This window comes from Tribolium castaneum, chromosome 2 (genome assembly GCF_031307605.1).
Source record: "Tribolium castaneum strain GA2 chromosome 2, icTriCast1.1, whole genome shotgun sequence".
In the NCBI taxonomy this organism is placed as follows: Eukaryota; Metazoa; Arthropoda; class Insecta; order Coleoptera; family Tenebrionidae; genus Tribolium; species Tribolium castaneum.
The window spans coordinates 4981346-5003884 of record NC_087395.1 but is presented as its reverse complement, the minus strand read 5'-3'; the positions used below and the strand labels follow the sequence as shown (position 1 = coordinate 5003884).

The 22539-nt window shown below is 30.9% G+C and overlaps 1 protein-coding gene across 2 annotated transcripts in view; it reads right to left on the bottom strand.

Annotated features, from left to right (window-relative positions):
* Nucleotides 1–4143: 4143 nt before the first annotated feature.
* Nucleotides 4144–22539, bottom strand: part of stw (straw) — a 53906-nt gene continuing 35510 nt past the window's right edge. Inside the window, exons 4-8 of one of the 2 annotated variants that reach the window (XM_008200998.3) lie at nucleotides 17753–18231; nucleotides 14309–14493; nucleotides 8962–9157; nucleotides 4740–5183; nucleotides 4144–4690 (exon numbers count right to left, since the gene is read on the bottom strand). In XM_008200998.3, the coding sequence (XP_008199220.1) occupies nucleotides 4542–4690; nucleotides 4740–5183; nucleotides 8962–9157; nucleotides 14309–14493; nucleotides 17753–18231 (1453 nt within the window). In that variant the 3' untranslated portion in view covers nucleotides 4144–4541. 2 annotated transcript variants of the gene reach the window in all.

Below are 22539 nucleotides of genomic sequence, written 5' to 3'. Positions count from 1 at the left end.
ACCATACCACAACCATAGCAACTCCACCACAGACTATTTGTTGGAATTTATACGAGAATTAAAAATTCGCCAAAAATATTAAAATTTTGGTTATATCACTGTAATAAATGACAAATAATACCCTAAGGGTAATATTAAAGTTGTTATTAGCAGAAGATTTCGTTTTTCGACTACTGAAATAATTGTTAATAATTTTTTTAAATGTTTATTGTTAAATATCATTTGAATAATCAGCAAAAGACACTTAACTGTTTTTAGAGAGACAATTTAAAGTTGTTTTAGATGCGAAAATAAAAAATTGGGTGTTCTATTTAAAATTTTGAAATTATTCAACTTGCAACAAATCTCTCCATTTTTTATCTTCTTGATAACAGTAAGCTGATAAAAATATATATTCTTTAAGTTTGAACTTTTTTTTTAAGGTGGTGAAAGTTATACTTTTCTGAGAGTCTTAGTTTTTATGTAATGATTTAAAAAAAAACGTGTTTTTGTCAAAAAGTTATTAAGTTATTTCAAAAACTACGTAGAATCGGCCAACCCAAGATTAAAATCATCGGTATTAAAAGCTACGTCCAAAAATGCAATAAAATTTAGGATGTTCCATTTGAAAAAACATAAATTTAGTGTTTTTTTAATATTGGAACACTCTGTATATACACCGCAATATTTTATAAACATGCAGCAAAAACACAGCTATAATCTAAAAAAAAAGAAAAAGTCAATATTTTTTAATAATTAACAAGTTATTATCATTCGCTACTTTATTATTTGACTGTTTAATCTCGAATAAACATCTTTCTTTTTCATTTCAATTTGACCACATGAGGCAAATGTGTTTAGCTCAGCAATATTGCCAATACTGCAAATTGTGGTCGACGACTTTTGACGGGATTACGAAATTCATTTCCTGATGTGGAAATATCTGTGTCAAAAATTGGGCAATTGATGCACTTTGCAGGCGTTGACGTTCAGAACAGCGACTGCCAAAGTACTGACTTGCTGACCAAACTTCAAATAAGAAGATTTGTACAGTTAGGATTAATTGTACAGTAAAATCTGTTTAACACAAACCATTGCTCTACTCACTTCGATTCCTCCTTAATCGTGACATCAGAACCAAGTCATTTTTCGACCGAGTGTGAGGCTGCACTCACAGATTTAGGCCCAAATATTTTTATTGACTCTTTAGCTTGAAGAGTAGTTATAATTAGCGTTTTCTTAAATTTTAACTAATAAAGCCTTCTATAATTATGTAGATTCAAATGATGACATGGTAAGTGCTTTTCTAATTTCTGGTAGTTTAGAAAATGGAAATCGATCGGTAAGTAAATTGGCTAGTTATATTATTTTTTATCTTTATAACATTTGTTGTCTCGTCCGTCGTTGCAAACCAATAACTTGATGTTGTTGAAATAGTTGTTGGAATTAGTGCTTTTTAAAAGAACAGAATTTTATAACGATTTTTTAACGCTAAAAATATTAGTTTTTCTGTGTTCTCTCTGTCATCAATTTGCATTTCTTTTTTCTGCTCATATTTCATATATTAAAAATGTGTCTCTAATTGTACGCTGCAAACAATTTGACTGGTACAAAGTTCCAATACAGGAAACTTAACTTTTACTAATACTATTCATAAACCAATGTTAAGCCTTTTAAGACTTATATTAAAAAATTTATCGCCAGTGAAAAATGCTGTCAGAAAAAACTCGTTTGTGTAAAACGTCTGTTTCGCGAGAAAAATGAGAAACAAACTGTTAAACGTGGGTACAGATGCAAAAGCATAGATTTCTATGAGACAAATGAGCACTACCATTAAATTTTGAAAGTCAATCCTACTCGCAGAAACGTAACTGTCACGCAAGGGACATTTCACAATTATCTCTCACCCATACAAAGTTAAAAAACAATATTTTTGACTTACTTTTGGTACTGGATGCTTTAATTCTTTAAAAAAAGACTAAAAGACTGAACAACTGAAAAATTCTAGACACTTGAACATTCAGGACCTAGGAAATGTTTCGTACCTGCTGATTGGATTCTCTTCAAAAGCTTGAATTACAGCCCCAACTGTTGCTTCGTTTCCAGTGACGTGTATTGTCCTCACTCGATTTAGTTCAGGTACGCTTCTTGTGTCTTCAAATTATTGACGATTCTTTGAACTTTAAATTTCATAAATAACATTTCACAAAAAGTCCAACGACACTTTCCATAGGCGAATATTGATTCCCTTTTCAACAACACAGAAATTTCAGCCACTGTTGTTGGTTTTTATGGTTTTTTGCTTATATCTCAAAAACTGTTACTCCTATCAATTTTTGTCTTTTCACCAAAATTAAAGCTTATAAAATTTTGTACAAAAGAGTTATTTTTTGATCAGCCGAGCGATTTGGTTAATTTTTTGTGTGACCATTTATTTTCCGGGATTTAATGATCCAACGGTAATTTGGCTTAATTTTAAATAAAAGAAATGTGTTTAAAAGTTTCATTTTTTAACTTGAGGTCATTTTTTTACCCCTAATTGAAAGACCATCTCCTAAAATATGTGCATTCTAAATTTCATAACAATCCGTTGACAAATAACTGAAATATTAAGCTCGAAAATCTTAGCTGAGACACCCTGTATATTATCTTTTATTCTCTATCTTCAATTCTCTACTTTATGTTGTATCCTTTATCCGATATGGCATATGTTCTGGTCTGGCAAGTAGTTTCACTGTCCTTTTCTGGAAAGGGGTTTCCAATATCTTCTATCATTTGACTTTTTTAAACTCTGACTTCTATTTTATGTCTTTTATCTTCCCTGTTCTTGGTTTGTGTATTACTGTTCTCTATTCTATCTTCTTTTCTCTTCCTTCCTTCTCCTTACTTCTTTGTTCAATCCTCTAGTTTTACATTTTGTATTCTCTCTAAAATTCTACTTCTGTTATCCACTATTATCACAAATTTTTTCGTTTAAAACGAAACCAAAATGGACTGGATACTGGACATTGTACTAAATTTCTTAATATGTTGTCAACCAGTTTTTGTAATTTACCTGTATGCAGGCTGACCCAGGGGTGCGTTCATGCTGCACAACTTTTTTTTATGCAAACTATTAATCTGAATTTAATAAGGCATATTACAAACGTATTGTAATTTGTATACAGACTGTTCCAAAATAAAATACCCAACTAAGTTTTGTTTTTTTAATTAAAACCCCAATATTTTGTTACATTTTTCAAATCGTGACAAAATTGTCGATATAACGCACTCGGTTTTTTAGAATTATCAATTATCTATAATTGACTTATGTCAATTTATGTGCGAAAATAGCGTCGTGCATACACCCACAGAAAAATGTATAACTTCAGAACCATTCAAAATAACTTAACCACCTTTTTTTCGTTTGATTCCTTAAGCTTTATCGCATCTTTTGCAATAAAAGCGATATTTCATCGCCTACTAGGAATTCCTAAAATGGTAAATTACAAATGGCAATAACTCGTTTTTTACTAAAGCAACACCCTATAATTTATTGCACCATTGCATGAAATTTTTATGAGCTTTTTGTCGATATAAGTGTTGTGGGGTCTATTTTGTAAAATTTGTAAGATTTTTACGAAATAAAAAATATTGATGTTTTTTTGGAAAAAAATAGGGTAGGCTGTTGTAAAATTCTATACCATTCTGAAAAGAGTGCCTTTTAACAAATTGTGAAGTGTAACTTAAGAACCTGTGGCCTAAGTAATACTCCTCAAAATCATTCAAGGTTTTTCCCAATTATCCTATATTTATTTATTTTTTCAGGGAGAAAAGACCAAATTTTTTTATTTTGATGAAATAATTTCCCCCACGTTTTTCATGCTCAAAATAAAACCTACTAGTTTTGTTGAAATAAGTTAATTTCTAACAATTCCTTGTTTAGAAATGCATCAAAACCTTTAAAATGGTTCATATCGACTTGCTGTAACCGAAAATGACAATTTTATCTCTAGTTCCTTCAAAAAACCTGACATGATACAATCATAAATTTAACACATTAAACATTTTTTAAGTTTTGATTTTTCTTTAATGAGAAGCTTTGTGGACTTAAATAACTACATTTGGATCATACTCATGGATAAATATATTTTTCAGTGGTAATCGGGAAGAAATAAAACACTATTTATTTTGATGAAAGTTTGTTTCCTTCACATCACATTGTACATACTTACATAGCTTAAGATCGTTAAGAACTATTACAGTAATAATAACTCTCACAACTTTTGTTAATTAAGTCTTAGGTAAAACACACATCCAACTTCACATAATAGTATCTATGGTGAGTACTAACCGACTAGTACAATAGATCTCAGAAAAATTTTAATTTGTTTAACATGGCGTAGCGGTGGATCATGAAATCAAAAACAAACTTTAGAATAGCGTACAAAATAAATAAAATTAAATAAAAACGTAAATATAATTTTCAACAACCGTGTCAACAGATCTATTTCATAACACACATACGAACTTTGATTAAATTGTATAAAGTTTCTTTATCTAAATAGCACTTAATATCACTGTTAATGTAATGATATAGGTGGCAGATGGTTCCCACATCGAGGAAAGTTGTGAGGAACGGGCGGTAGATCAGCTTGCGTCCCTACATGAATTATTAAATTCATTCCGATGACTATGTGGAACAAAAAGTGGCAATGGAACAACCAATACCCTACAAAAAAAACACAAGTAACAAAATCGCCAAAAAATTAAACTCCAACCTGGATTGTCCGCTCGAAATCTGAATATAACATATCCATTGTTGGGCACAGCGATTGTGTCTTTTGACGGTGGTAGATTGAATTGCCTATGCAGGAGACCTCGTCTGTCCAGGTCGAGAGCGTGCTTCAAGTTGATCTTTTTGACATTCTGGTCAGGCGATCTGCCGATTCCGACCACGTTGAAAGCGTATCCGTGCAAGTGGAACGGATGGCTTAGATTCGGAGATTGCACCTCATCGACCAGAACCACTTCCACGATCGCGTTCAGCGGAATGTCCACTTGGTGGGTGCACATGCAGTTTTGGCCACAGTCTGGCGGACGATTGTCGCCGTTGCAGAATTGGTCGGGAGATAAGTCGTGGATTTGAGAAAGTGGAGGCGATGGAGGGAATGTGAAAGAGATTTCGTCGATTAAACTGATTACGTGGTCTCCACCAGTTGCGGCTAAAAACACCAAGCGATTAATTTTTCATTATAAGTGACAACATTGAATTTGCGATGAAAAGTTAGCCACAAAATTTTTTTTAAATGTTGACGTGTCCGAATTTATCCTGGTTTTAAATTTCTTTTGAAAAGTGTTAAGTTTACATTCACAAAACCGTATATACCATTTTTTGCAGTAAAAAAACCATTTTTACCATTTTCGTTTTTTATTTAACTTTACAGTGAAATGTGCATTCTTGGGGCCACTAAGACCTTCAATAATTTACAAAGAAAAAAATTGTCTTCTCAAATTGACCTTTGAAAACCGGCTAATCAATTGGGAAACTGGTCATTCTGAAACATTTTAAGACGTCTATTCGGGGGAAAAATTAACTAGACGTCCTCTGGTGACGACATTTCGTACTATGCCGAAAGCAGTAACGAAATTTTTGTAATTCCTCATTTTAACGAATTATTTACCAATTTTACGTGTCTGCTGTTAATTTCTTACATTAGAGACAATAAGTTTAAACGTGTGTTCTAAAAAATACTAGCCTTGGTGTTGGTTATGCGGTTTTTCATGATTATAAAGTGTTTTGTGTTGGAATTTGAAAGTGGACAAAAAGTGAAAAAGATTTAATTTTTAATAACAAAGTGTTATTTAATCGCGTAATCATAGCGAACACATGTTGGGCTCAAAAACGAATAAACTAGTGAAGTGTGCGAATTTTCCACTAAAAAATCATGTATTACTTCGGTTAATCTACAAAATTGCAATTAAGGTTAACAATTGTTGATACATTTAGCATAAATTGTTTTTTTAATAATTTTACAATAAAGTAGGTGAACAAACAGTCATTCTTTATTGTTTTTTTTTCGTGATCTCTAATTTGTCAACATTTGTTCCTTGCACTAAAGATACAATAGTCATTCTGTATAGGCAATAATTGTGAAGCCTATTCGTACAACGCTTTAAATATCCAAATAAACATTTATGATTACTGTTTTAGATCTAGTTCAGTGGCGCCCTTAACGGTAATTTTACTTCCGAATTGTCTTGTCTGTGTGTATTCTAAGTCTTCAACTTCAAATTTCGTAGCTTATTTTTTTTTAATAAAAATGTTCCCGATAATAGTTTTTATGATTTTTTGGACTGTTAAAAAATACCAACATACACTATTTATGAAACTTTTGTAAATAAATTTTTTCTGGTGACTAAGACTCTTACAGGATTGTAAAAACTTTTTTGCTCCGAAATGAAAAACGTATTTCAAGATTTTTTCATTAAAAAAGTTCCTAAACCATTTTTACTATTTTAATAAATTAGAAGTAGTTTTTTTTCTAACTCAACAAACAAAGGTTTTTGTATTTTACGAAAATGAAAAACATTTTATTCTTTTAATATGTAGAATCAAAAAATAGTTTTCCTGTGACATTTTTCCCAATTTTTAAAAAACCGCTCAATTCAGGTCAAAATTGTCAATATGATAATTCGAAAACCACGGATATTACTCATAAGACTTCATTGTTTTTTTATTTTTCTAGAAAAAAAACATCTCATCTCATCACATAATTCTCTTATCGCTGAACCCTCTCTGACCTGACCTGACAGATATTTGAACATTTTTCACACATTTTCCACAAAATCGAAAATTAATTACTTTCTAAACTTCTCTGTGTTCAAAGTTTTGTCTTGAATTTTGCGAAAACATCCGAGAAATTTTGTCAAGTTTTGATAAATTCTATCACTCACTTAAAAGTCAAAAACCATTTGATCTTAATATTGGGCAAATGCTCGATAGGCGGTTAGGACGTCATAATTTCAACTTTAAATCGAAATATCTTGAGTTAGAGACTAGATAGAGAGAAACGGTTTTCACTACTGTAATAAGCGTTTTCATTTAAGACAAAGTTGTTTTTTAAGTTGCCAATGACTTAAAGTATGTAATTTCATTTGTCGATAATTTTAGTGAAAAAAGACGATTTCGTTTAAACGGGAGAGGTTATATATTTTGTGGTGGCTACGGATTTTGAGTAAACGCTTCACTTAATTAGAATAAAGAATTTTGAAATTTTCAATTCCTCCCGTTTATTTTAAAATTTTCAAAAAACAGAACCCAAAATGGACTGCAGATTTGAAGACTATTTGTCAGAGGAAATTTCAATCTTTGAATGATTTTTTAACTGCAGTTTTACTATTAAAAAATCAAATTGAACTTATTTGCAGTAAAACTAGCGCTAGGAAAATAATTTTTTTTTTGTAATGAGCAGAGAAATTGTTATACAAAAAGTGATTTAGAATATTTCAATTATTTTTGTGTTTTGTTTTTCAGTTTTTGTTTTCCAATATCTTCTCGAAATGATAATGTGACACTTTTACGTCTGACTAACCCGATTTCCTGTTTTTTGTTTTTAAATAATACATACAAATGCAATTTTGTGACCATTAGGACCTTATAATTCCAAAAAACAAAAAAAAATTTCAACTTAGAAGTAGGTCGAAAACTATATGTCCGTGGGGACTTATGTAGTAAAAAATTCTCATTTATTTTCAAAAATTAAAAAATATCGCTATCAAAAAATGTTGATTTTGAATATCCTAGTTGTTTATGTTTCGTTTTCTTGTTTGTGATTATAAATTTAAATTTCATGTTTTTTTAGTTTATTTGAGTAAATTTTTTGTTGGATAATTATAAAAGTGTGAATTTGTATTTTTTTTAATAAATTGTAAAAAATATCTGAACGCAATATTTGTTCATAATTAAGTGAGAAAGCAAAACTAAAAAATCTAAAAATTAACCAGATAAAAAATCCTAAAAACGGTACAAAATCATTTGATAATTTTTTTTGTCGTGCAGTTTAAATACTACATCGTCATTTGGTTAGGATTTTACGTCTTCAAGTCATGATTGCGAGTTTTTGGAATTTTTAGATTCGTCATAATTCTTTCAGTTTTCGTCGGATTGAAAAATTAGAAAACTGAACATTTTTTCAAAATTTAGTGACAGACCTTATACCTACTACTCGTATTTATTTCTCGAGGTGTTTTTTACAGATTGCAAATTTTTTTTTACAGAAGTTGCCATTATAGTTAAAAAAATAAAATCGATCGAAAATCGTCGGAGAATTTGAAAACTATTAAAGCTACTCTTTATGTGCTTATTTTACATCTTTTGAATTTTTTGAGTTTATAAGTTTTTCAAGTTTTTACCTACGACTTTAAAAAAAACTGAAAAGCTCTCAACTATATCCAGAAACTTCATTGTAACACATATTTTTTTTGTTTTTGAAGTGTAATTTTGGTCAAGAACAGTACATTTTTTTTGATAAAAAACAAGAAATTTACGAAAAGTATAGCGATTTTATTAAAATTAAACAAGAAACATTTATTGAAAAAACACAGAGTGACGTTTTCTTTTAAAATTGAACGAGAAACTGTAACCAGGTACTACCTACTCCTGGTACGTCTTTTTTGAGGTATCAATTACTCGAACTTTGTTAAAATTTTCAAAAAAAAAAACTCAAAAAGGATGAGATTGTTGGATCATTTGAAAACTATTCTTCATTGTAACTGAAGAAGTATCATTTGGGTTGATTTTTATATTTTGGTTTTTCAGGTTTTTCCATAATTTTCGACATTTGTTAGAAAATGACGTAAACCGCTTGACGTGATTTCTACCAATATTTCTTAAAACTTCATGTTTTCCATTTTATTCATCATTGCTATTTTATGAATTAACCTTTTTCTGTGTAATTGTTTTCGTAAAAACTTACCATAGCACTGTCAAAATGAACATACCTAAGAATCTATTGTAAGTGTTGGGTCGGAAAATGTCTTCGGGTTTATAGAATAAGAAACGGAAAGGTAAGAATATTTTAACATCTGGTCGTTCTTCTAAAATCGCTTCATCGACCTTCTTTGCATTTCGTAACTGACTTACACAGACAGCATCCTTTCTGGGCTTGTTACAGATGGCGTCAAGTGGATTCAATACCTGCATAAAGTGCGCACGTAAAGTGTTTGCCACGAGGGTCCATAGTCTAATACCTACCATTTCTATATTTACAATTATTTACATGTTGTAGTTGTATATACACAGAGGTGCTCCTTCTATGTACACGATCCTCACCAACAAGCGCAAAACTGTACAAATACGCAACCACCAAGTAATTGATTAACATTTTTTATTGAACTTTTTTATAATACGTATTTTATAAAAATAACAGTAACTCTGTATAGTTATTGAAGACTGCGGAAGACTAGGACAATCTTAAATAACTGGGGTTAGTGTGACACCATTAGACGAAATCTGTACAATGTGAATTCTGGGTTAGATTATTACCTAAATTTCTGGAAATTTTATAAAAAAATAAAGAACTCTAGCATCAAATACTGATTATTATAAGTAGGTAGACTCGCTTCGAATTGCAAATTCGGTAGATTGGTAACAATTTGCAATGCAAGCGCCATATTGTATTTACACTACAGTCTACAGACGCCATTCGGCCAATATATACAGCACCTATGGTAATTTCTAAGGAAGTATCGGAAGGGGTTGAAGACTACTTATACTTACCTAAATTAATTATGGCGAATAAAAACCATTTGTAGATAAATAATATAAATTACAAATTGAGTAACACTAGATTGAAGATTTTTGGAATGGCAAGATCGAAAATAATCAATTTTCACAGCAAAACAAACGAATTTGGTGAAGGTAACTTAATTGGTTTCGTTCCACGAAACAAAGTTTCAGAGGAACGATCTAAATCTTAAACGAGGTTAGGATTCGAGTTAATTTCTGGCACGTGGTCTCCACATGTGGGGAAATTGGGGGGAACCGGCGGCAGATCGGCATGGGTGCCAACTTGCAAAACTAGATTCATTCCTATTACAATGTGGAAGAGGAAGTGACAATGGAACAGCCAGAATCCGGGATTGTTTGCCCTAAGTCGTAACACCACGTATCCGTTGTTTGGCACAGCTATCGTGTCTTTAGCTGGCGGAAGGTTGAATTGACGGTGGAGAAGCCCTTGTCTGTCCAGATCTAGCGCATGCTTCAAGTTGATTTTCTTCACGTTTTGGTCAGGAGATCGCCCAATGCCGATCACGTTGAAGGCATAGCCGTGCAAGTGGAATGGATGGCTTAGATTTGGTTGTTGTACTATAATAAACGAGAGTGTTATCATTTTAATTATCCCTCTTTTTTGTGGACCTCACCTTCGTCAACTAGTACGATTTCGACGATGGCGTTGAGTGGAATGTCAACTTTGTGGGTGCACATGCAGTTTTGTTGGCAATCGGCTGGTCGGTTATCACCGTTGCAGAATTGTTGGGGGTCGATATCGTCATATTGAGATATGAGAGGTGCAGGTGGGGCCATGTAGGAAATTTCGTCGATTAAACTTATGACGTGGTCGCCATTTGGTGCAACTGGGAATGAAGCGAGTTAGGATTTGGTCGATTTTGGATCAAAGTGGCCGATGATTTGCAAATTAGGTTGGCAACACTGACTGGCTTTGTTTCGAAATCAAAGACCACAATGATCACACAAACTGAACGTATGGTATAAAAGTTGGGACACGGAATGTCAGTTTACGAACAGAAAAGTTAAATTTTGGTAAACTTGTTTGCCTGACCACCTATTTTAAATGCATTGAGACATTCCTGACACGTTTTATCTCGCGTTATTTATGTCAAAAAACTATATACTTTAGAATTTCAAAAATGTCTTTGAATGAGATCTTTTCATTGAAAAATTAAATGCAGTTCGACTTGATATTCATCAAAAACTGTGGGTAAGTAAGCCATGAAAACCTCATTCACGATTTTACTACATATCTTTAGGGAATGTATTAGTAGATGAAATTACTTTTAATTTTTTGTAGGATTTAAAAAAACATCAAACTAAAAATAACACAAATATTAATAAAATATAAATAAAAAAAACTAGTTCGTATTTCTTCTTTCAACCTAATGCTGTGATGTAATTATTTTGTAACTGTTTTCTTTCTTACTTTATTTTTTTTTCCTTTCTACAACCTTTCATCGTTGTATTTTATACTATAATCACTTCTTTTGCTTTATTTTCTAGTTTTTGCAGTCAATGTTCACTAAAATACATTAAGGTTGTATTTTGCTGGATATAGGCGTTTCTATGGAACTGTTTGCAATGGACTTTTTAGAACTAAGCAGAGGATTATACAATTAAAGTTTCACAAAAGATATACCGATTTTATGATCTTTAAGGGTATTTAACTTTTTGGATCGATTATAGCAGGGTTTGCTACCACTTCAATAAATCCGTCACAGGAAATTATGCAAAGATGTTTCTTACCAGGACCGTATTTAGAGAAATGAAATATCGATGGCACTTAAAAAACGCTACAGCTACATTGGTTAGTCCAGAATGTGTTAAAATTAACGCATTATACCTAGTAGAAGTTATTTTCTAATTGTTTCTTGTCGTTAATGCTATTCAAATCTGCTTTGCAAATAGGTACAAAATTTTTAGTACGGTTCTGATTGCGTGTCATTTGATCAGCAGCTGAACATTTATATGATCTTCGTTGACACATCTTTTGGGAAACTTTAATAGTATTATGTGTGTTATGTAATGCTCAGCGAAATAAATTCTTCACCATATAATACATGAGATCTAAGAATTCTAATAATGCATTGATTAGAATTTTTTAAAATAGAACATAGGATTATGTTTGGTAAAATAAAAACCGCAGTGTATAATCTTCACTGTATATATTTTTTTAAACAATGTCCTTTTTAAATCATTTACCTGTCTTCTTCCAGTTGTCAGTTATTTATCTGTTTTCCTTTTGAACAAGCCTTTTTTCATTAGATCATTAATTTTTTTCTACTTTATTTCTTCAAAATTGCATATTTGTGTTCTTAACATTTTTTGTTCAATTTCTCTTTTTAATTCTTTACCTCCTTTTTCCAGTTGTTGTCCGGAGGTTTTGTCTTCTTAATGTTCATTTTTTAATTAAGACGATTACTATAACTAAGACTAAAAATGGAAGAATACTGTGGAATTCTTAGTTAGATCTTTATTTTTTTTTAGTTCTAACTTCGTGGTTTAGACTATTTTAAAGCAACTTATACTTTCTGCTGTTTGTTCTTTTCTTTAAATCATTCTTTTATCTGTTTCTCTATTTAATTTTGGATATTTTTCGTCTGTTCTTACAGTTTCTAGACTTATAGTCAACTCTTGTCTTCTTTCCTGATATATTTTTCTTATTTATACTATCTTAACTCGCGTTTTTTTTTTCTTAGTCAAATCTTTACATTCATTTTCTCTGCTTTCTCCTGTTTTATTATTTTTAAAAGAGTTTTCTTCTTTTCTTTTTTGTCTTCTTTTTCTTTCTTCTTTTATCTTCCATCAACAGTCAATTCAGTTTTTCGCACTTTATATTTTTCCTGTTGTACTTTTGATTGTTTCTTATTGCAAACTTTTCTTTGTTTTTTATATGAAAGTTTTTCTTACTTGTGTTTTTCTCAGTTTTCTTCGATTTTATCTTTTTGTATTAGTTTTTTTTATGATGTTTTTTTTGTCGATACGAATTTCCTTATCACTAATCATCACATCACGTACATAACATTTTTTGTGTTTTTTAAATTTCGGTTTACAACTTTTCTTCCTTTATTTGAGTTGAATCTTTTCTTTCTCTTCATTTCTACCTTAATTTTTTTTAATAATTCTGAGTTTCTTCTTTTTTTGTTTTGCTTTTCTGCACCAATAAGTACATATGTTACATCTGTTTCTGTTTTCTTTGTTAACTGTGGTGTTTTCTTCCAAATACATTTTTAATTTTTTTATTCATTGAATTTTTTCTTTATTGATTCTCTTTACATTTACCATTTTATCTCTTTTTAAAGCAATTTCTTCAGCTTCCTTCTTTTTTTATGCTTTCTTTTCTTCTTCCAACCGAACGCTGTCATCGGTCCAATTCTTCTTTTCTCTTTAATCGTTTTTTCTTATAATCTCTTGTCTTAAAACATTTCGCGTCGTCGAATCCTTGCAGTAGTACAGTACAGGAATTCCTTTTATATCTGGTATTCTAGAGTATCTGTTTTTTTAAATTTTGGTTTGCTTCTTTAATAACTTTTTTCTCCTTTTTTCTCCTTCTTATATCAAATGTCTTCCTTTTCTTTTTTCTTTTTTTTCAACAATTCAATCAGTAAATAAAGATGGTCTTTTTTTCTTTGTTACACTGTATTGTTTCTTGTCGTTAAATTTAGTTTTCTTCAACTTCTCAGAGCCGGATCTCTTCTTTTTAAATTTTATTTTTTACTATTCCACTTTTTTCCTTCTGTTCTCTTCATTTTTTCCTAGTTTTTGAAAGTTATTAGAGTAGTTCTTTTGTAACTTTACGAATATCCTCAGGAATTAGTTTAGCTATCTTTTGGGCTTATCAGTTATTTTGTAACTTTAAAAGTCAGCGCATTTCAAATCATTCCTAGTGTTTCATTCAGTGAAATTTTAAAAGTTAAATTACTATTTTTACGATGTTTTGATTATACGTACCATTTTTAGAAATTTTTGATTCATTTTGAACACAAATTGCAAGGTTATATACGAATTATTGAAAACTGATTAAGTTTTGACCTGTGATTTATCTATTATTTATTGAAATTTAAATTGAAAACCCGGTACTTCTTCACCCACATAATACCAAATAGGTTCGATCTGACGTTCAGTGTCCCACTTTTAAACTACTTCAAACCTACCTAAATGTCTGTTGTATGTATTGGGGGCGAAAAGATCCTCAGGCGTGTAGATATGGAAACGGAAGGGTAAGAAAATTTTAACGTCTGGTTTTTCGCGCAGAATACCCTTATCAATGCTGAGGGCATTCTTTAACTGGCTTACACAGATGGCGTCTGGTCGAATTTCATTACATCTTGCGTCCAAAGGATTTAAAACCTGTGGGGAGTCGCTTTTTACATCTATTTACACTGTACATGTTTGCTCCGCTCTGTTTACATCTGTTCTGTACAAATCTTTTACCTATAATCTATTCCCACCAAAGCCCCAAACTTTACAAAACAGCAAAAGTAATATGTACAGAAGCGTGTTTTGTTGTTTCTATGTTTTGCGGATTCTGTTTTATTTGAGAAATGTACTTACCACTCCTTGGGGAATACCGTAGTCATAAGTGGGCGGGGCTTGGCTGGGTTGGTATGGCCCTTTGGCATACCGCAGAATACCCAACTGTTGTACTCTTCTTATGCCACACTCCCCTAAGCCTCGAAGTTGGATCCAATAAGCACCGGGTGTTTGGTCAGCGTTGATTACAAAATCGTATCGTTCACCTGTTTGGTGAAAATTTTGTTAATTGCACATGAAAAAAGTATTTGTGCAAGAAATAGAGTGACGAATGACCTGGTTAATTTTTAACGCACGATTTATGCAAGAATGTCTTTTAAATTTTGTGGGGAATTAGCCGAAAGAGAACGTGACAACTAACTCTTTGCTCTTATTAATATTCATGACTGTATGTAATTTGTGAGCCTGAATGTGTGTACATTTGCATGCTGACCGCATTCTAATTGCTGGTTATGCCGAATGTTGAGCAAATACAACTGATGGCTGGGAGATTTTTTTATCTCCCACCAAAACTCTTTACTTTCATTCCGGTATGTGTCATTGTTTATACTCGTATTAATCAAATCATTCGCCATACTATATACACTGAAAATGTGAGTCACTACCTCACGGTATTTTTTTCTCTTCTAGATTTTTTCGCATTTTTTGCACTTTTCATAGATTATCTTGTTTCTTTATTGTAGTAACAGTTAGAAATTACAAGAAATTACGTATTCTTATTTTTTAACATTTCGGTTTCAAGTGATTTCCTTTATATAGGGCTAAAGTTCAGAAATTTGTAACATCTTGCTTGTAGATTATTTGCAATTTTTTGACGTTAATTTTGAAAAAATTGTCAAAACTTGGCACCTAAATTATTTTTTTTTAATATAAATGGCACTTGCTGTTTTTTTCCAAATGTTTTTTAATGTTCTCACTTTTATTGGAATGATTATTGGTAAAACCAAACCAACAACCAACTTTCTAAACAATTTAAATTTTCAATATAGCTCTTCTTTAACATTCCGTGTTTCCCAGTACTTTTGAGCGTTTTCAAAATACTTTCAACTAATTGAAGAAAAATATACTCCAAACCAAAAGCAATAAATCCAACCAAACTATCAATACACGAAAGAATTAATTCTAAACTAATAAATAACAAATGACCAAAAAAATGGTTAAAGAAAATAGATTTAATGATTTACTAAAGAAAATAAAGGCTATTATTCTATTAAGTTATGACAAATCAGCTACTTTTTGAGACTGTTTTTTTATTTCATTAAAAATTGTGAAATCTTCACCAGTTTAATTCCCAAAATTTTAACTTACAATTAATTTGATGTTTTTGTAAACCGGCCCAAAAACAATAAAACTGACAAAAAATAAAAAATATTTCTCCTTTATTTTAATGTCTCGAAAACTATTAAATTTTCAGCAGACTAATATGTTACAAAAAGAAAGAGATTCTGACCTAACGACTTTCAAGCTTGATGGAAGACTGCTGCTAGTTTAGATTTCGAAAGAAAAAAATGTGGAAATTTTCTATTTTTCAATATTATAAAAAAGAACGCAGTCAGACGAATTATTGAAGCGATAAAGACAGAGAAACGTGCCACTTAGGGTTCTTGTGTTATTTTAATTTAAATGAAAACTGCCAAATTTTTAACACTTTCGAAAACAGAAAAAGAAAAACACAAACGATTTACTGAAATTATGAATTTTTTAGTAATTATAAAAAGGAAGAAAATCTGAAGACATCGATCTACGATTTACTAAAACAATGGAGGCTTACTTTCTATGTATATTCACAGCAAGCTAGCTGTGACTAATATAGCGATCCTTATTATTTAATATCTTATAAAGAAAGGCACTTACTGAAAAGACCTACTCTCTTCAGTCAAAGGATGCTTGCACTTTTTAGTGATCTTGTTTTATTTTAATTTTATTTATCGAAAATTGCCAAATTTTCAACACTACATCCGAAAATAAAGTAACTGAAGACTTTATTAAAAACGAATAAATTATAAGATCTGTTTACAGAATAGATTACGAATTACTAAAACTTAAACACACTACAATTATCTAAAACACAACGTAATTAATTAGATTTTTCTTTAATAAAGGCCTTACAATTTACTGAAAGATTATTCCCTGCAGTTTCCACTTTAAAAGTCTTGCCTTATATAATTTAATTTATCAAAAACTGCCAAATTTTCAGCAAATTAGATCTTAAAACCCTAAAGACTTGATTTTCATTTAATCTTTTGATATGTATGAACACGTCTTGTGACGATCTACCGAACACTTGAAGATTTTACTCCACAGTGCCTTTTTTTGATGCATGTTTTTTTTTTACTTTTTTAATTCATTTTGACCATGATATGCTTCATCGTTGTTATATACGTTATTTGTTAGCAAAAATTGTTATAATTTGAGCAAACTATAGCTGACAAATAAAATAATGTAGTTCAAGTTCAATTTTTGATAACACTGAAGAAGAAGGTCATCTGCCAATTTACAGAAGAACTTCAGCTTTGTATGTTACATTTTATGAAAAATCAGTTAAAATTTTACGCCAATTAGGTACATCAACAATTTTTAATCTCTCCATAAAGTATTCTGAAGATATACTGAAGAAAGAAAGACTCTCGTCCAAATTTGTTTGATCTCGCTTTACTTTTATTTATCAACAAACTGTAAATTTTCTGCACATTATATCTCTAAATCAAGAAAATTGTACATCTTCAGTTTTTTTATATATTTTATCAAAAATTGTTAAAACTTGAGCAGATTATTCTCAAAAACATAGTAATGTAGATCATGAATCTTTGGAAACATTGGTAAAAAAGGCCTTTTGAGGATTTACAGAAAAGATGGCGATACACTTCTTTCAGTCATGGCAGTCCCACTTTTTGACTTTTGTCTTATTTAAAAATCGCTTTATTTTCCACAAGCAACATTTCGGAAGCAGAAAAAATATGAAGGTATTTTGTGATTTGCTAAAGAAATAAAGACTCTCATTTTTTTTTAGAACTTTTTTTAAATTTACCTAAAACTATTAAATTATCACGATAGACCCCCATCTTTTGATACATATTTATTATTAAAGAAGAAGGTTTTCTGACGCTCTACTTTAGCATTTTTGTGAATTCTTGTGTTTTGTAATTTTCTTGTTTTTTGTTATACTTATCATCCTTTAGCACCTTAAAATCCCTTAAGAGAGCCCAAAATCAATTTACTTTTCTAATAAGCTTTCTAACTTTATTTCAAAAATAAGGTATTGTAGGTCTTTAATTTTCGAATAGACTGAAGAAGAACGTCTTCGTCAAGTCAAAGTTGTCGTTCGTAAATATGGCCTTGTTTTTGGAAACTTTTTTTCGGAAGTTGTTAATTTTTTTGAAAAAAAAGCGATTGAAAATCTATTTTGTAAATACTTACTTTGTATATTTACTTATTAATGATTAAATGAGTAAAACCAAAATTCACCTGAAAACGAGATGATTGTGTTAACCCTCACGGGATGCACTGGCTCTCCATCGGTAGCAATAAGCGTCAAATCATGTCCTTGAATCGTCAACTGAGCTGGACACACTGAAGCGAACGAATTAATCATCCTAAACCTGTATCTTCGTCCAGGCGTAATGGTAAAGACTTCAAGTGGAGTATTGGTCATAAAGCCAGTATTGGGATCTCTAAATTGTCCTTTTCCGTTGATGAGCAAACTCTCGGGATCTTGTCCAGTGTTGACAGCCAATCTTCCGGGGAATCTTTCAGTAGCGTCTTCGTGCATCCAGTCACTCAAAAGCATAACGTGTGTGGTCAAATCATAGTCGTATAAGTGACTGTTGGGGTCCTTGGCTGGTGGTTGACGGATCACAACACTGCCGTAAAGACCGTCCATTTTTTGTAAACCGGTGTGAGCGTGCCAGAAGTGAGTGCCAGCGTTTCCGGCTATCCATTGGTACCTGGAACGAATTATGGTTTAATACCACTGATTTATGGCGAATTAGTGAAGTGAAACAGCGGGTTGTAATACTTCCTGTGTTGAAGTTGTTTTACAACTGCTTATTAAAATAAACACGGTCTTGCATTCGAATTTGCCTAAAGCATTTTTGGCAAGAAGTCATTTTTCGTTGTTGGCAAGCTGTGTAGAAAGTGTTTTAATTGTAAAATAGTTAATTGATACTATTTTTTCTCCAAATGTCTTAAAGGTGAGTAATAAATAAGGCTACTAGAAGTTTAATTAATATGATCAAGCAGGTACAGTTTCAAGCATGCTTAAGTAATAAAGTAAAGTACAAGTAACTTGATTAAATAGGAAAAAGTAGATATAACTTTTTATCAGTGTTGTATTAAGCCCGAATTAGATATTCATCATGATTTCTTCAAATTCAAATCACCAAATAATGCGTAATTTACGATAAAACATATCTACGGTCAGACAATTCTCAAAAATCTTTTGACCTATCTGTTTCTTATATTCTGAATCAAATTTCAGAGGGTTCCTGTTTTTCGAACGAACTGGAATTTTTCATTTACACCTAATCTTCCTAACAATGCAATTCTACAGGGTGTCTCAGCTAAGACTTTCGAGCCTGATATCTCAGATATTTGTCAACGGATTTTTTATGAAATTTAAAATGCAGATATTTTAGAAAATAAAGATTAAAATCCTATGGAGTGTTTTACACGAAAGTAAAAGTTTTTGGAAATTGCAGATTCTGAAAGTAGACACAAAATGACGTCTAGTAATATCGGTCTGAGTTTTTTTAAATCGGTACGTTTTTAGTAATAATAGAAAATTCGCGCTGTGACGTAGCAATGTCTCGACTAATGATTCGTCAGTCTTTCGCTGCATACAATTAACGCTACGACCTACGTTTGGGTTGGTAAAGTAAACGTCAAATACAAATGTCAAAACCGTGCGTTGTCGATTGTGACTGTGTTGTGTGCTAATATTTTGCAGGACTTTGTGTTTTGGTAAAATGACTGCTCCTGCAGCGCATCTGAAGTCGTATGTAAAACAGCAGAGGCAGGAATTAAAAAAAAACGTACGTCTTTCAAGCTATCTTTGTTGGACCAGTTTTCTATCTCAAGTGCTGTGACTGGCTGATTTAAAAAGGAACATTGCTGACGGCAGGCAGAAATTTTCACCTTTTCAATTATTTTTCTCCAAAACGGTTGAGCTTTGGTTAAAATAAAAAAATATGGGTCGCCTATTTTGTTGTTGGCTATCCGTATAAAAATTTTCATTTTTTAGTATAACACTCCATTAATGCAGCAACTCAAGTCTTAAAAACGTAATTTTTACATGCCTTTTTAAAATATTAAGTCTTTTAAGACATATTAAAAAATTTATCGTCAGTGAAAAATGCTGTCAGAAAAAACTCGTTCTTGGAAGACGCCTGTTACGCGAGAAAAATGTAAAACAAACTGTTAAACGTGGGTACAGATGCAAAAGCGTAGATCTCTATGAGACAAATGAGCACTACCATTGAATTTTGGTCACCCCTACTCGCAGAAACGTAACTGTCACGCAAGCGACATTTCACAATTATCTCTCACCCATACAAAGTTAAAAAACCATATTTTTGACTTATTTCTGGTACTGGATGCTTTGATTCTTTCAAAAAGGACTAAAAGACTGAACAACAACTGAACAATTCTAGACACTTGAACATTCAGAACTTTGGAAATGTTTCGTATACTGCTGATTGGATTCTTTTCCAAAGCTTGCATTACAGACCCAACTATTGCTTCGTTTCCAGTAACGTGTTTTGTTCTCACTCGATTTAGTTTAGGTACGCTTCCTGTGTCTTCAAATTATTGACGATTCTTTGAACTTTAAATTTTATAAATAACATTTCACAAAAAGTCCAACGACACTTTCTATAGGCGAATATTGATTCCTTTTTCAACAACACAGAAATTTCAGCCACTGTTGTTGGTTTTTAAAGTAATTTCACCAAATTAAAACGATATTACTTTTCTGACAGCGCGCATACTTTTGACAGTTTTTTTCAGTGGTACACAAAATGCCGCATAGAAATGCTACATCAATTGTTTCAAAAGGTGACTGCCCAAATTACTACCAAAATTGGGATTAAGATTTTAACAACAAAATTTAATTTTTTTCTTGGATTAGCCGAGCGATTTGGTTAAGTTTTTGTGTGGACATCCAATTTTCGGGGTTTAATGATCCAACGGTAATTTGTCCTAATTTTAAATAAAAGAAATGTTTTTTAAAATTTCATTTTTTAACTTGAAGTCATTTTTTTGCCCCTAATTGAAAGCCCACCTCCCAAAATATGTGCATTCTAAATTTCATAACAATCCGTTGACAAATAACTGAGATATTAAGCTCTAAATTCTTAGCTGAGACACCGTGTATTTAGGAGTAGTTAATTTAGTTAATCGGATTATCGGCCTCAACAGATAACGCTTATACAGTTATACTCCAAACAAAATAATATACAGTGAAACCTCCTTTAACGGACACATCTTCACAACGGACAATTAAAGATTCCCAGTCGGTGTCCGATTTTTGAGACGTTTTATTGTACTAATAGTATTTAAATAGAAGCTTTTATTTGAAAAAAACGTTTCTACAGTACTTTTTATCAGTTTTCGTTCACAAAATACAAATATCTTCAACACCATCTTATCTTTGTTAAAAATAATTATAATTATTATAAAATTAATATCCATAATTCAAACTTAAGGTTTCCTAATTTTTGTCTTTCAGTTTAATTTCAGTTTAAACCTCTACAGTTTTTGAAGAGAAATTATTGGCTCTTTTCTCCTCACATAATTTTAAGTAGGGACATAAACAAGACAATTAAACATTTATTTTTTTCCTCGTTTACTTACTTTCCTCTTTTTTTTTCTTGTTTTGTATTTATGTTTGTTTATTACACTTCTTTTTTTTTCTTATTCAATTATTATTAAAACTATTTTATTTTCCTTGTATTTTACTTTTGTATTGGCTTAAGTTGAGCAGCTTTGATACAAATAAATAAAGACTAAATAAATAAACAGTACAAGGTAATGTTTTTATCAGAGAAGAATGTTTGTTTAGGGGGTAAGATTGACACACAATTATATATTTTGATTTAGATTTAATTAAAAAAGTTACCTATAGACTCTTCTGTTCAAAGCATTTAATAATATTGTGTAATAAAGACATAACTGATGTTGATATGGTATACCTAAACCGTTTAGAACACTAAATTTTTGAAAAAAAGTAGATGCCATTTGTGCAAAAAAATAAAAATTTGACACAAAAATAATTTTATTTTCTTTGCATTATGTTTAATAATAAGTATGTCACAAATTAATTTGTTAATGAAGGCGATTAATAATCTACACTGTTTAAAGTGTAAATTTAATAGTTGAGATAATTATCGGGCGTTAACAAACGACTTGAATATAACATTTTTTCGTTGTCCACAAAGTGTTCTGGTGACGAAACTAGAACTTTACAACTTAAAATTTACTGTGAACGCAAGAAAAAAGGTGGAAATTCGATAATTGAAAAGTGATAAAATGTAACGTGTGAGACGTAGTTTCTGCACTTTTTAAGTGCCGGTTCCATCTTTGTCTTTACACTAAATTATTTGTTATTATTTATATTAACAGTGAACAAAAAATAATTATTGCTTAAAAGTAGGTGTTATACACTTAGTTGACGCTTTTAGGAAATTAGAAAAAATGTTACTTTCAACTCATGTATTAAATATTTTCGTAAAAGAAGAATTCACAAGATTTTAAATTAGTCAATTAGTCAATTAAGGCCAAATACAAGATGAGCTTGCTAAAGGTATGTTTGCTATTTATATCGGAAAATATTAAAATATTTATATTTTTCTATGTGCATGTGAAGTTCTTCACAATCTTTTTATTCCTTTAATAAATATTAATTGATTAAAAATATTAGGTAATATCAATAAAAGGAAAAATGTTAAATATGTTACTAGCCCCAAAATTATATTTATTTGATTTTTCTTTACTTAATTACATTCGAACTTCGATAATTCGAATAGGTAAATTTTGAGATAAGTCGAATTTCTTGATATCTTAAACCCTTTTGACAATTGATATTTTTTTTACGTATTTTTTCCAATACAAGTTTTAAGCAACGTTTTTCTTGGAATGACATGAAACAATACAAACAATTTTTTTGCAGCGTGCTATGTAAGTGAAGTCAAATTACACTTTCTGTTGAAAAATATTCTGTTAAAAAAATATTTCGTATACTTACTGTGTATTAAAAC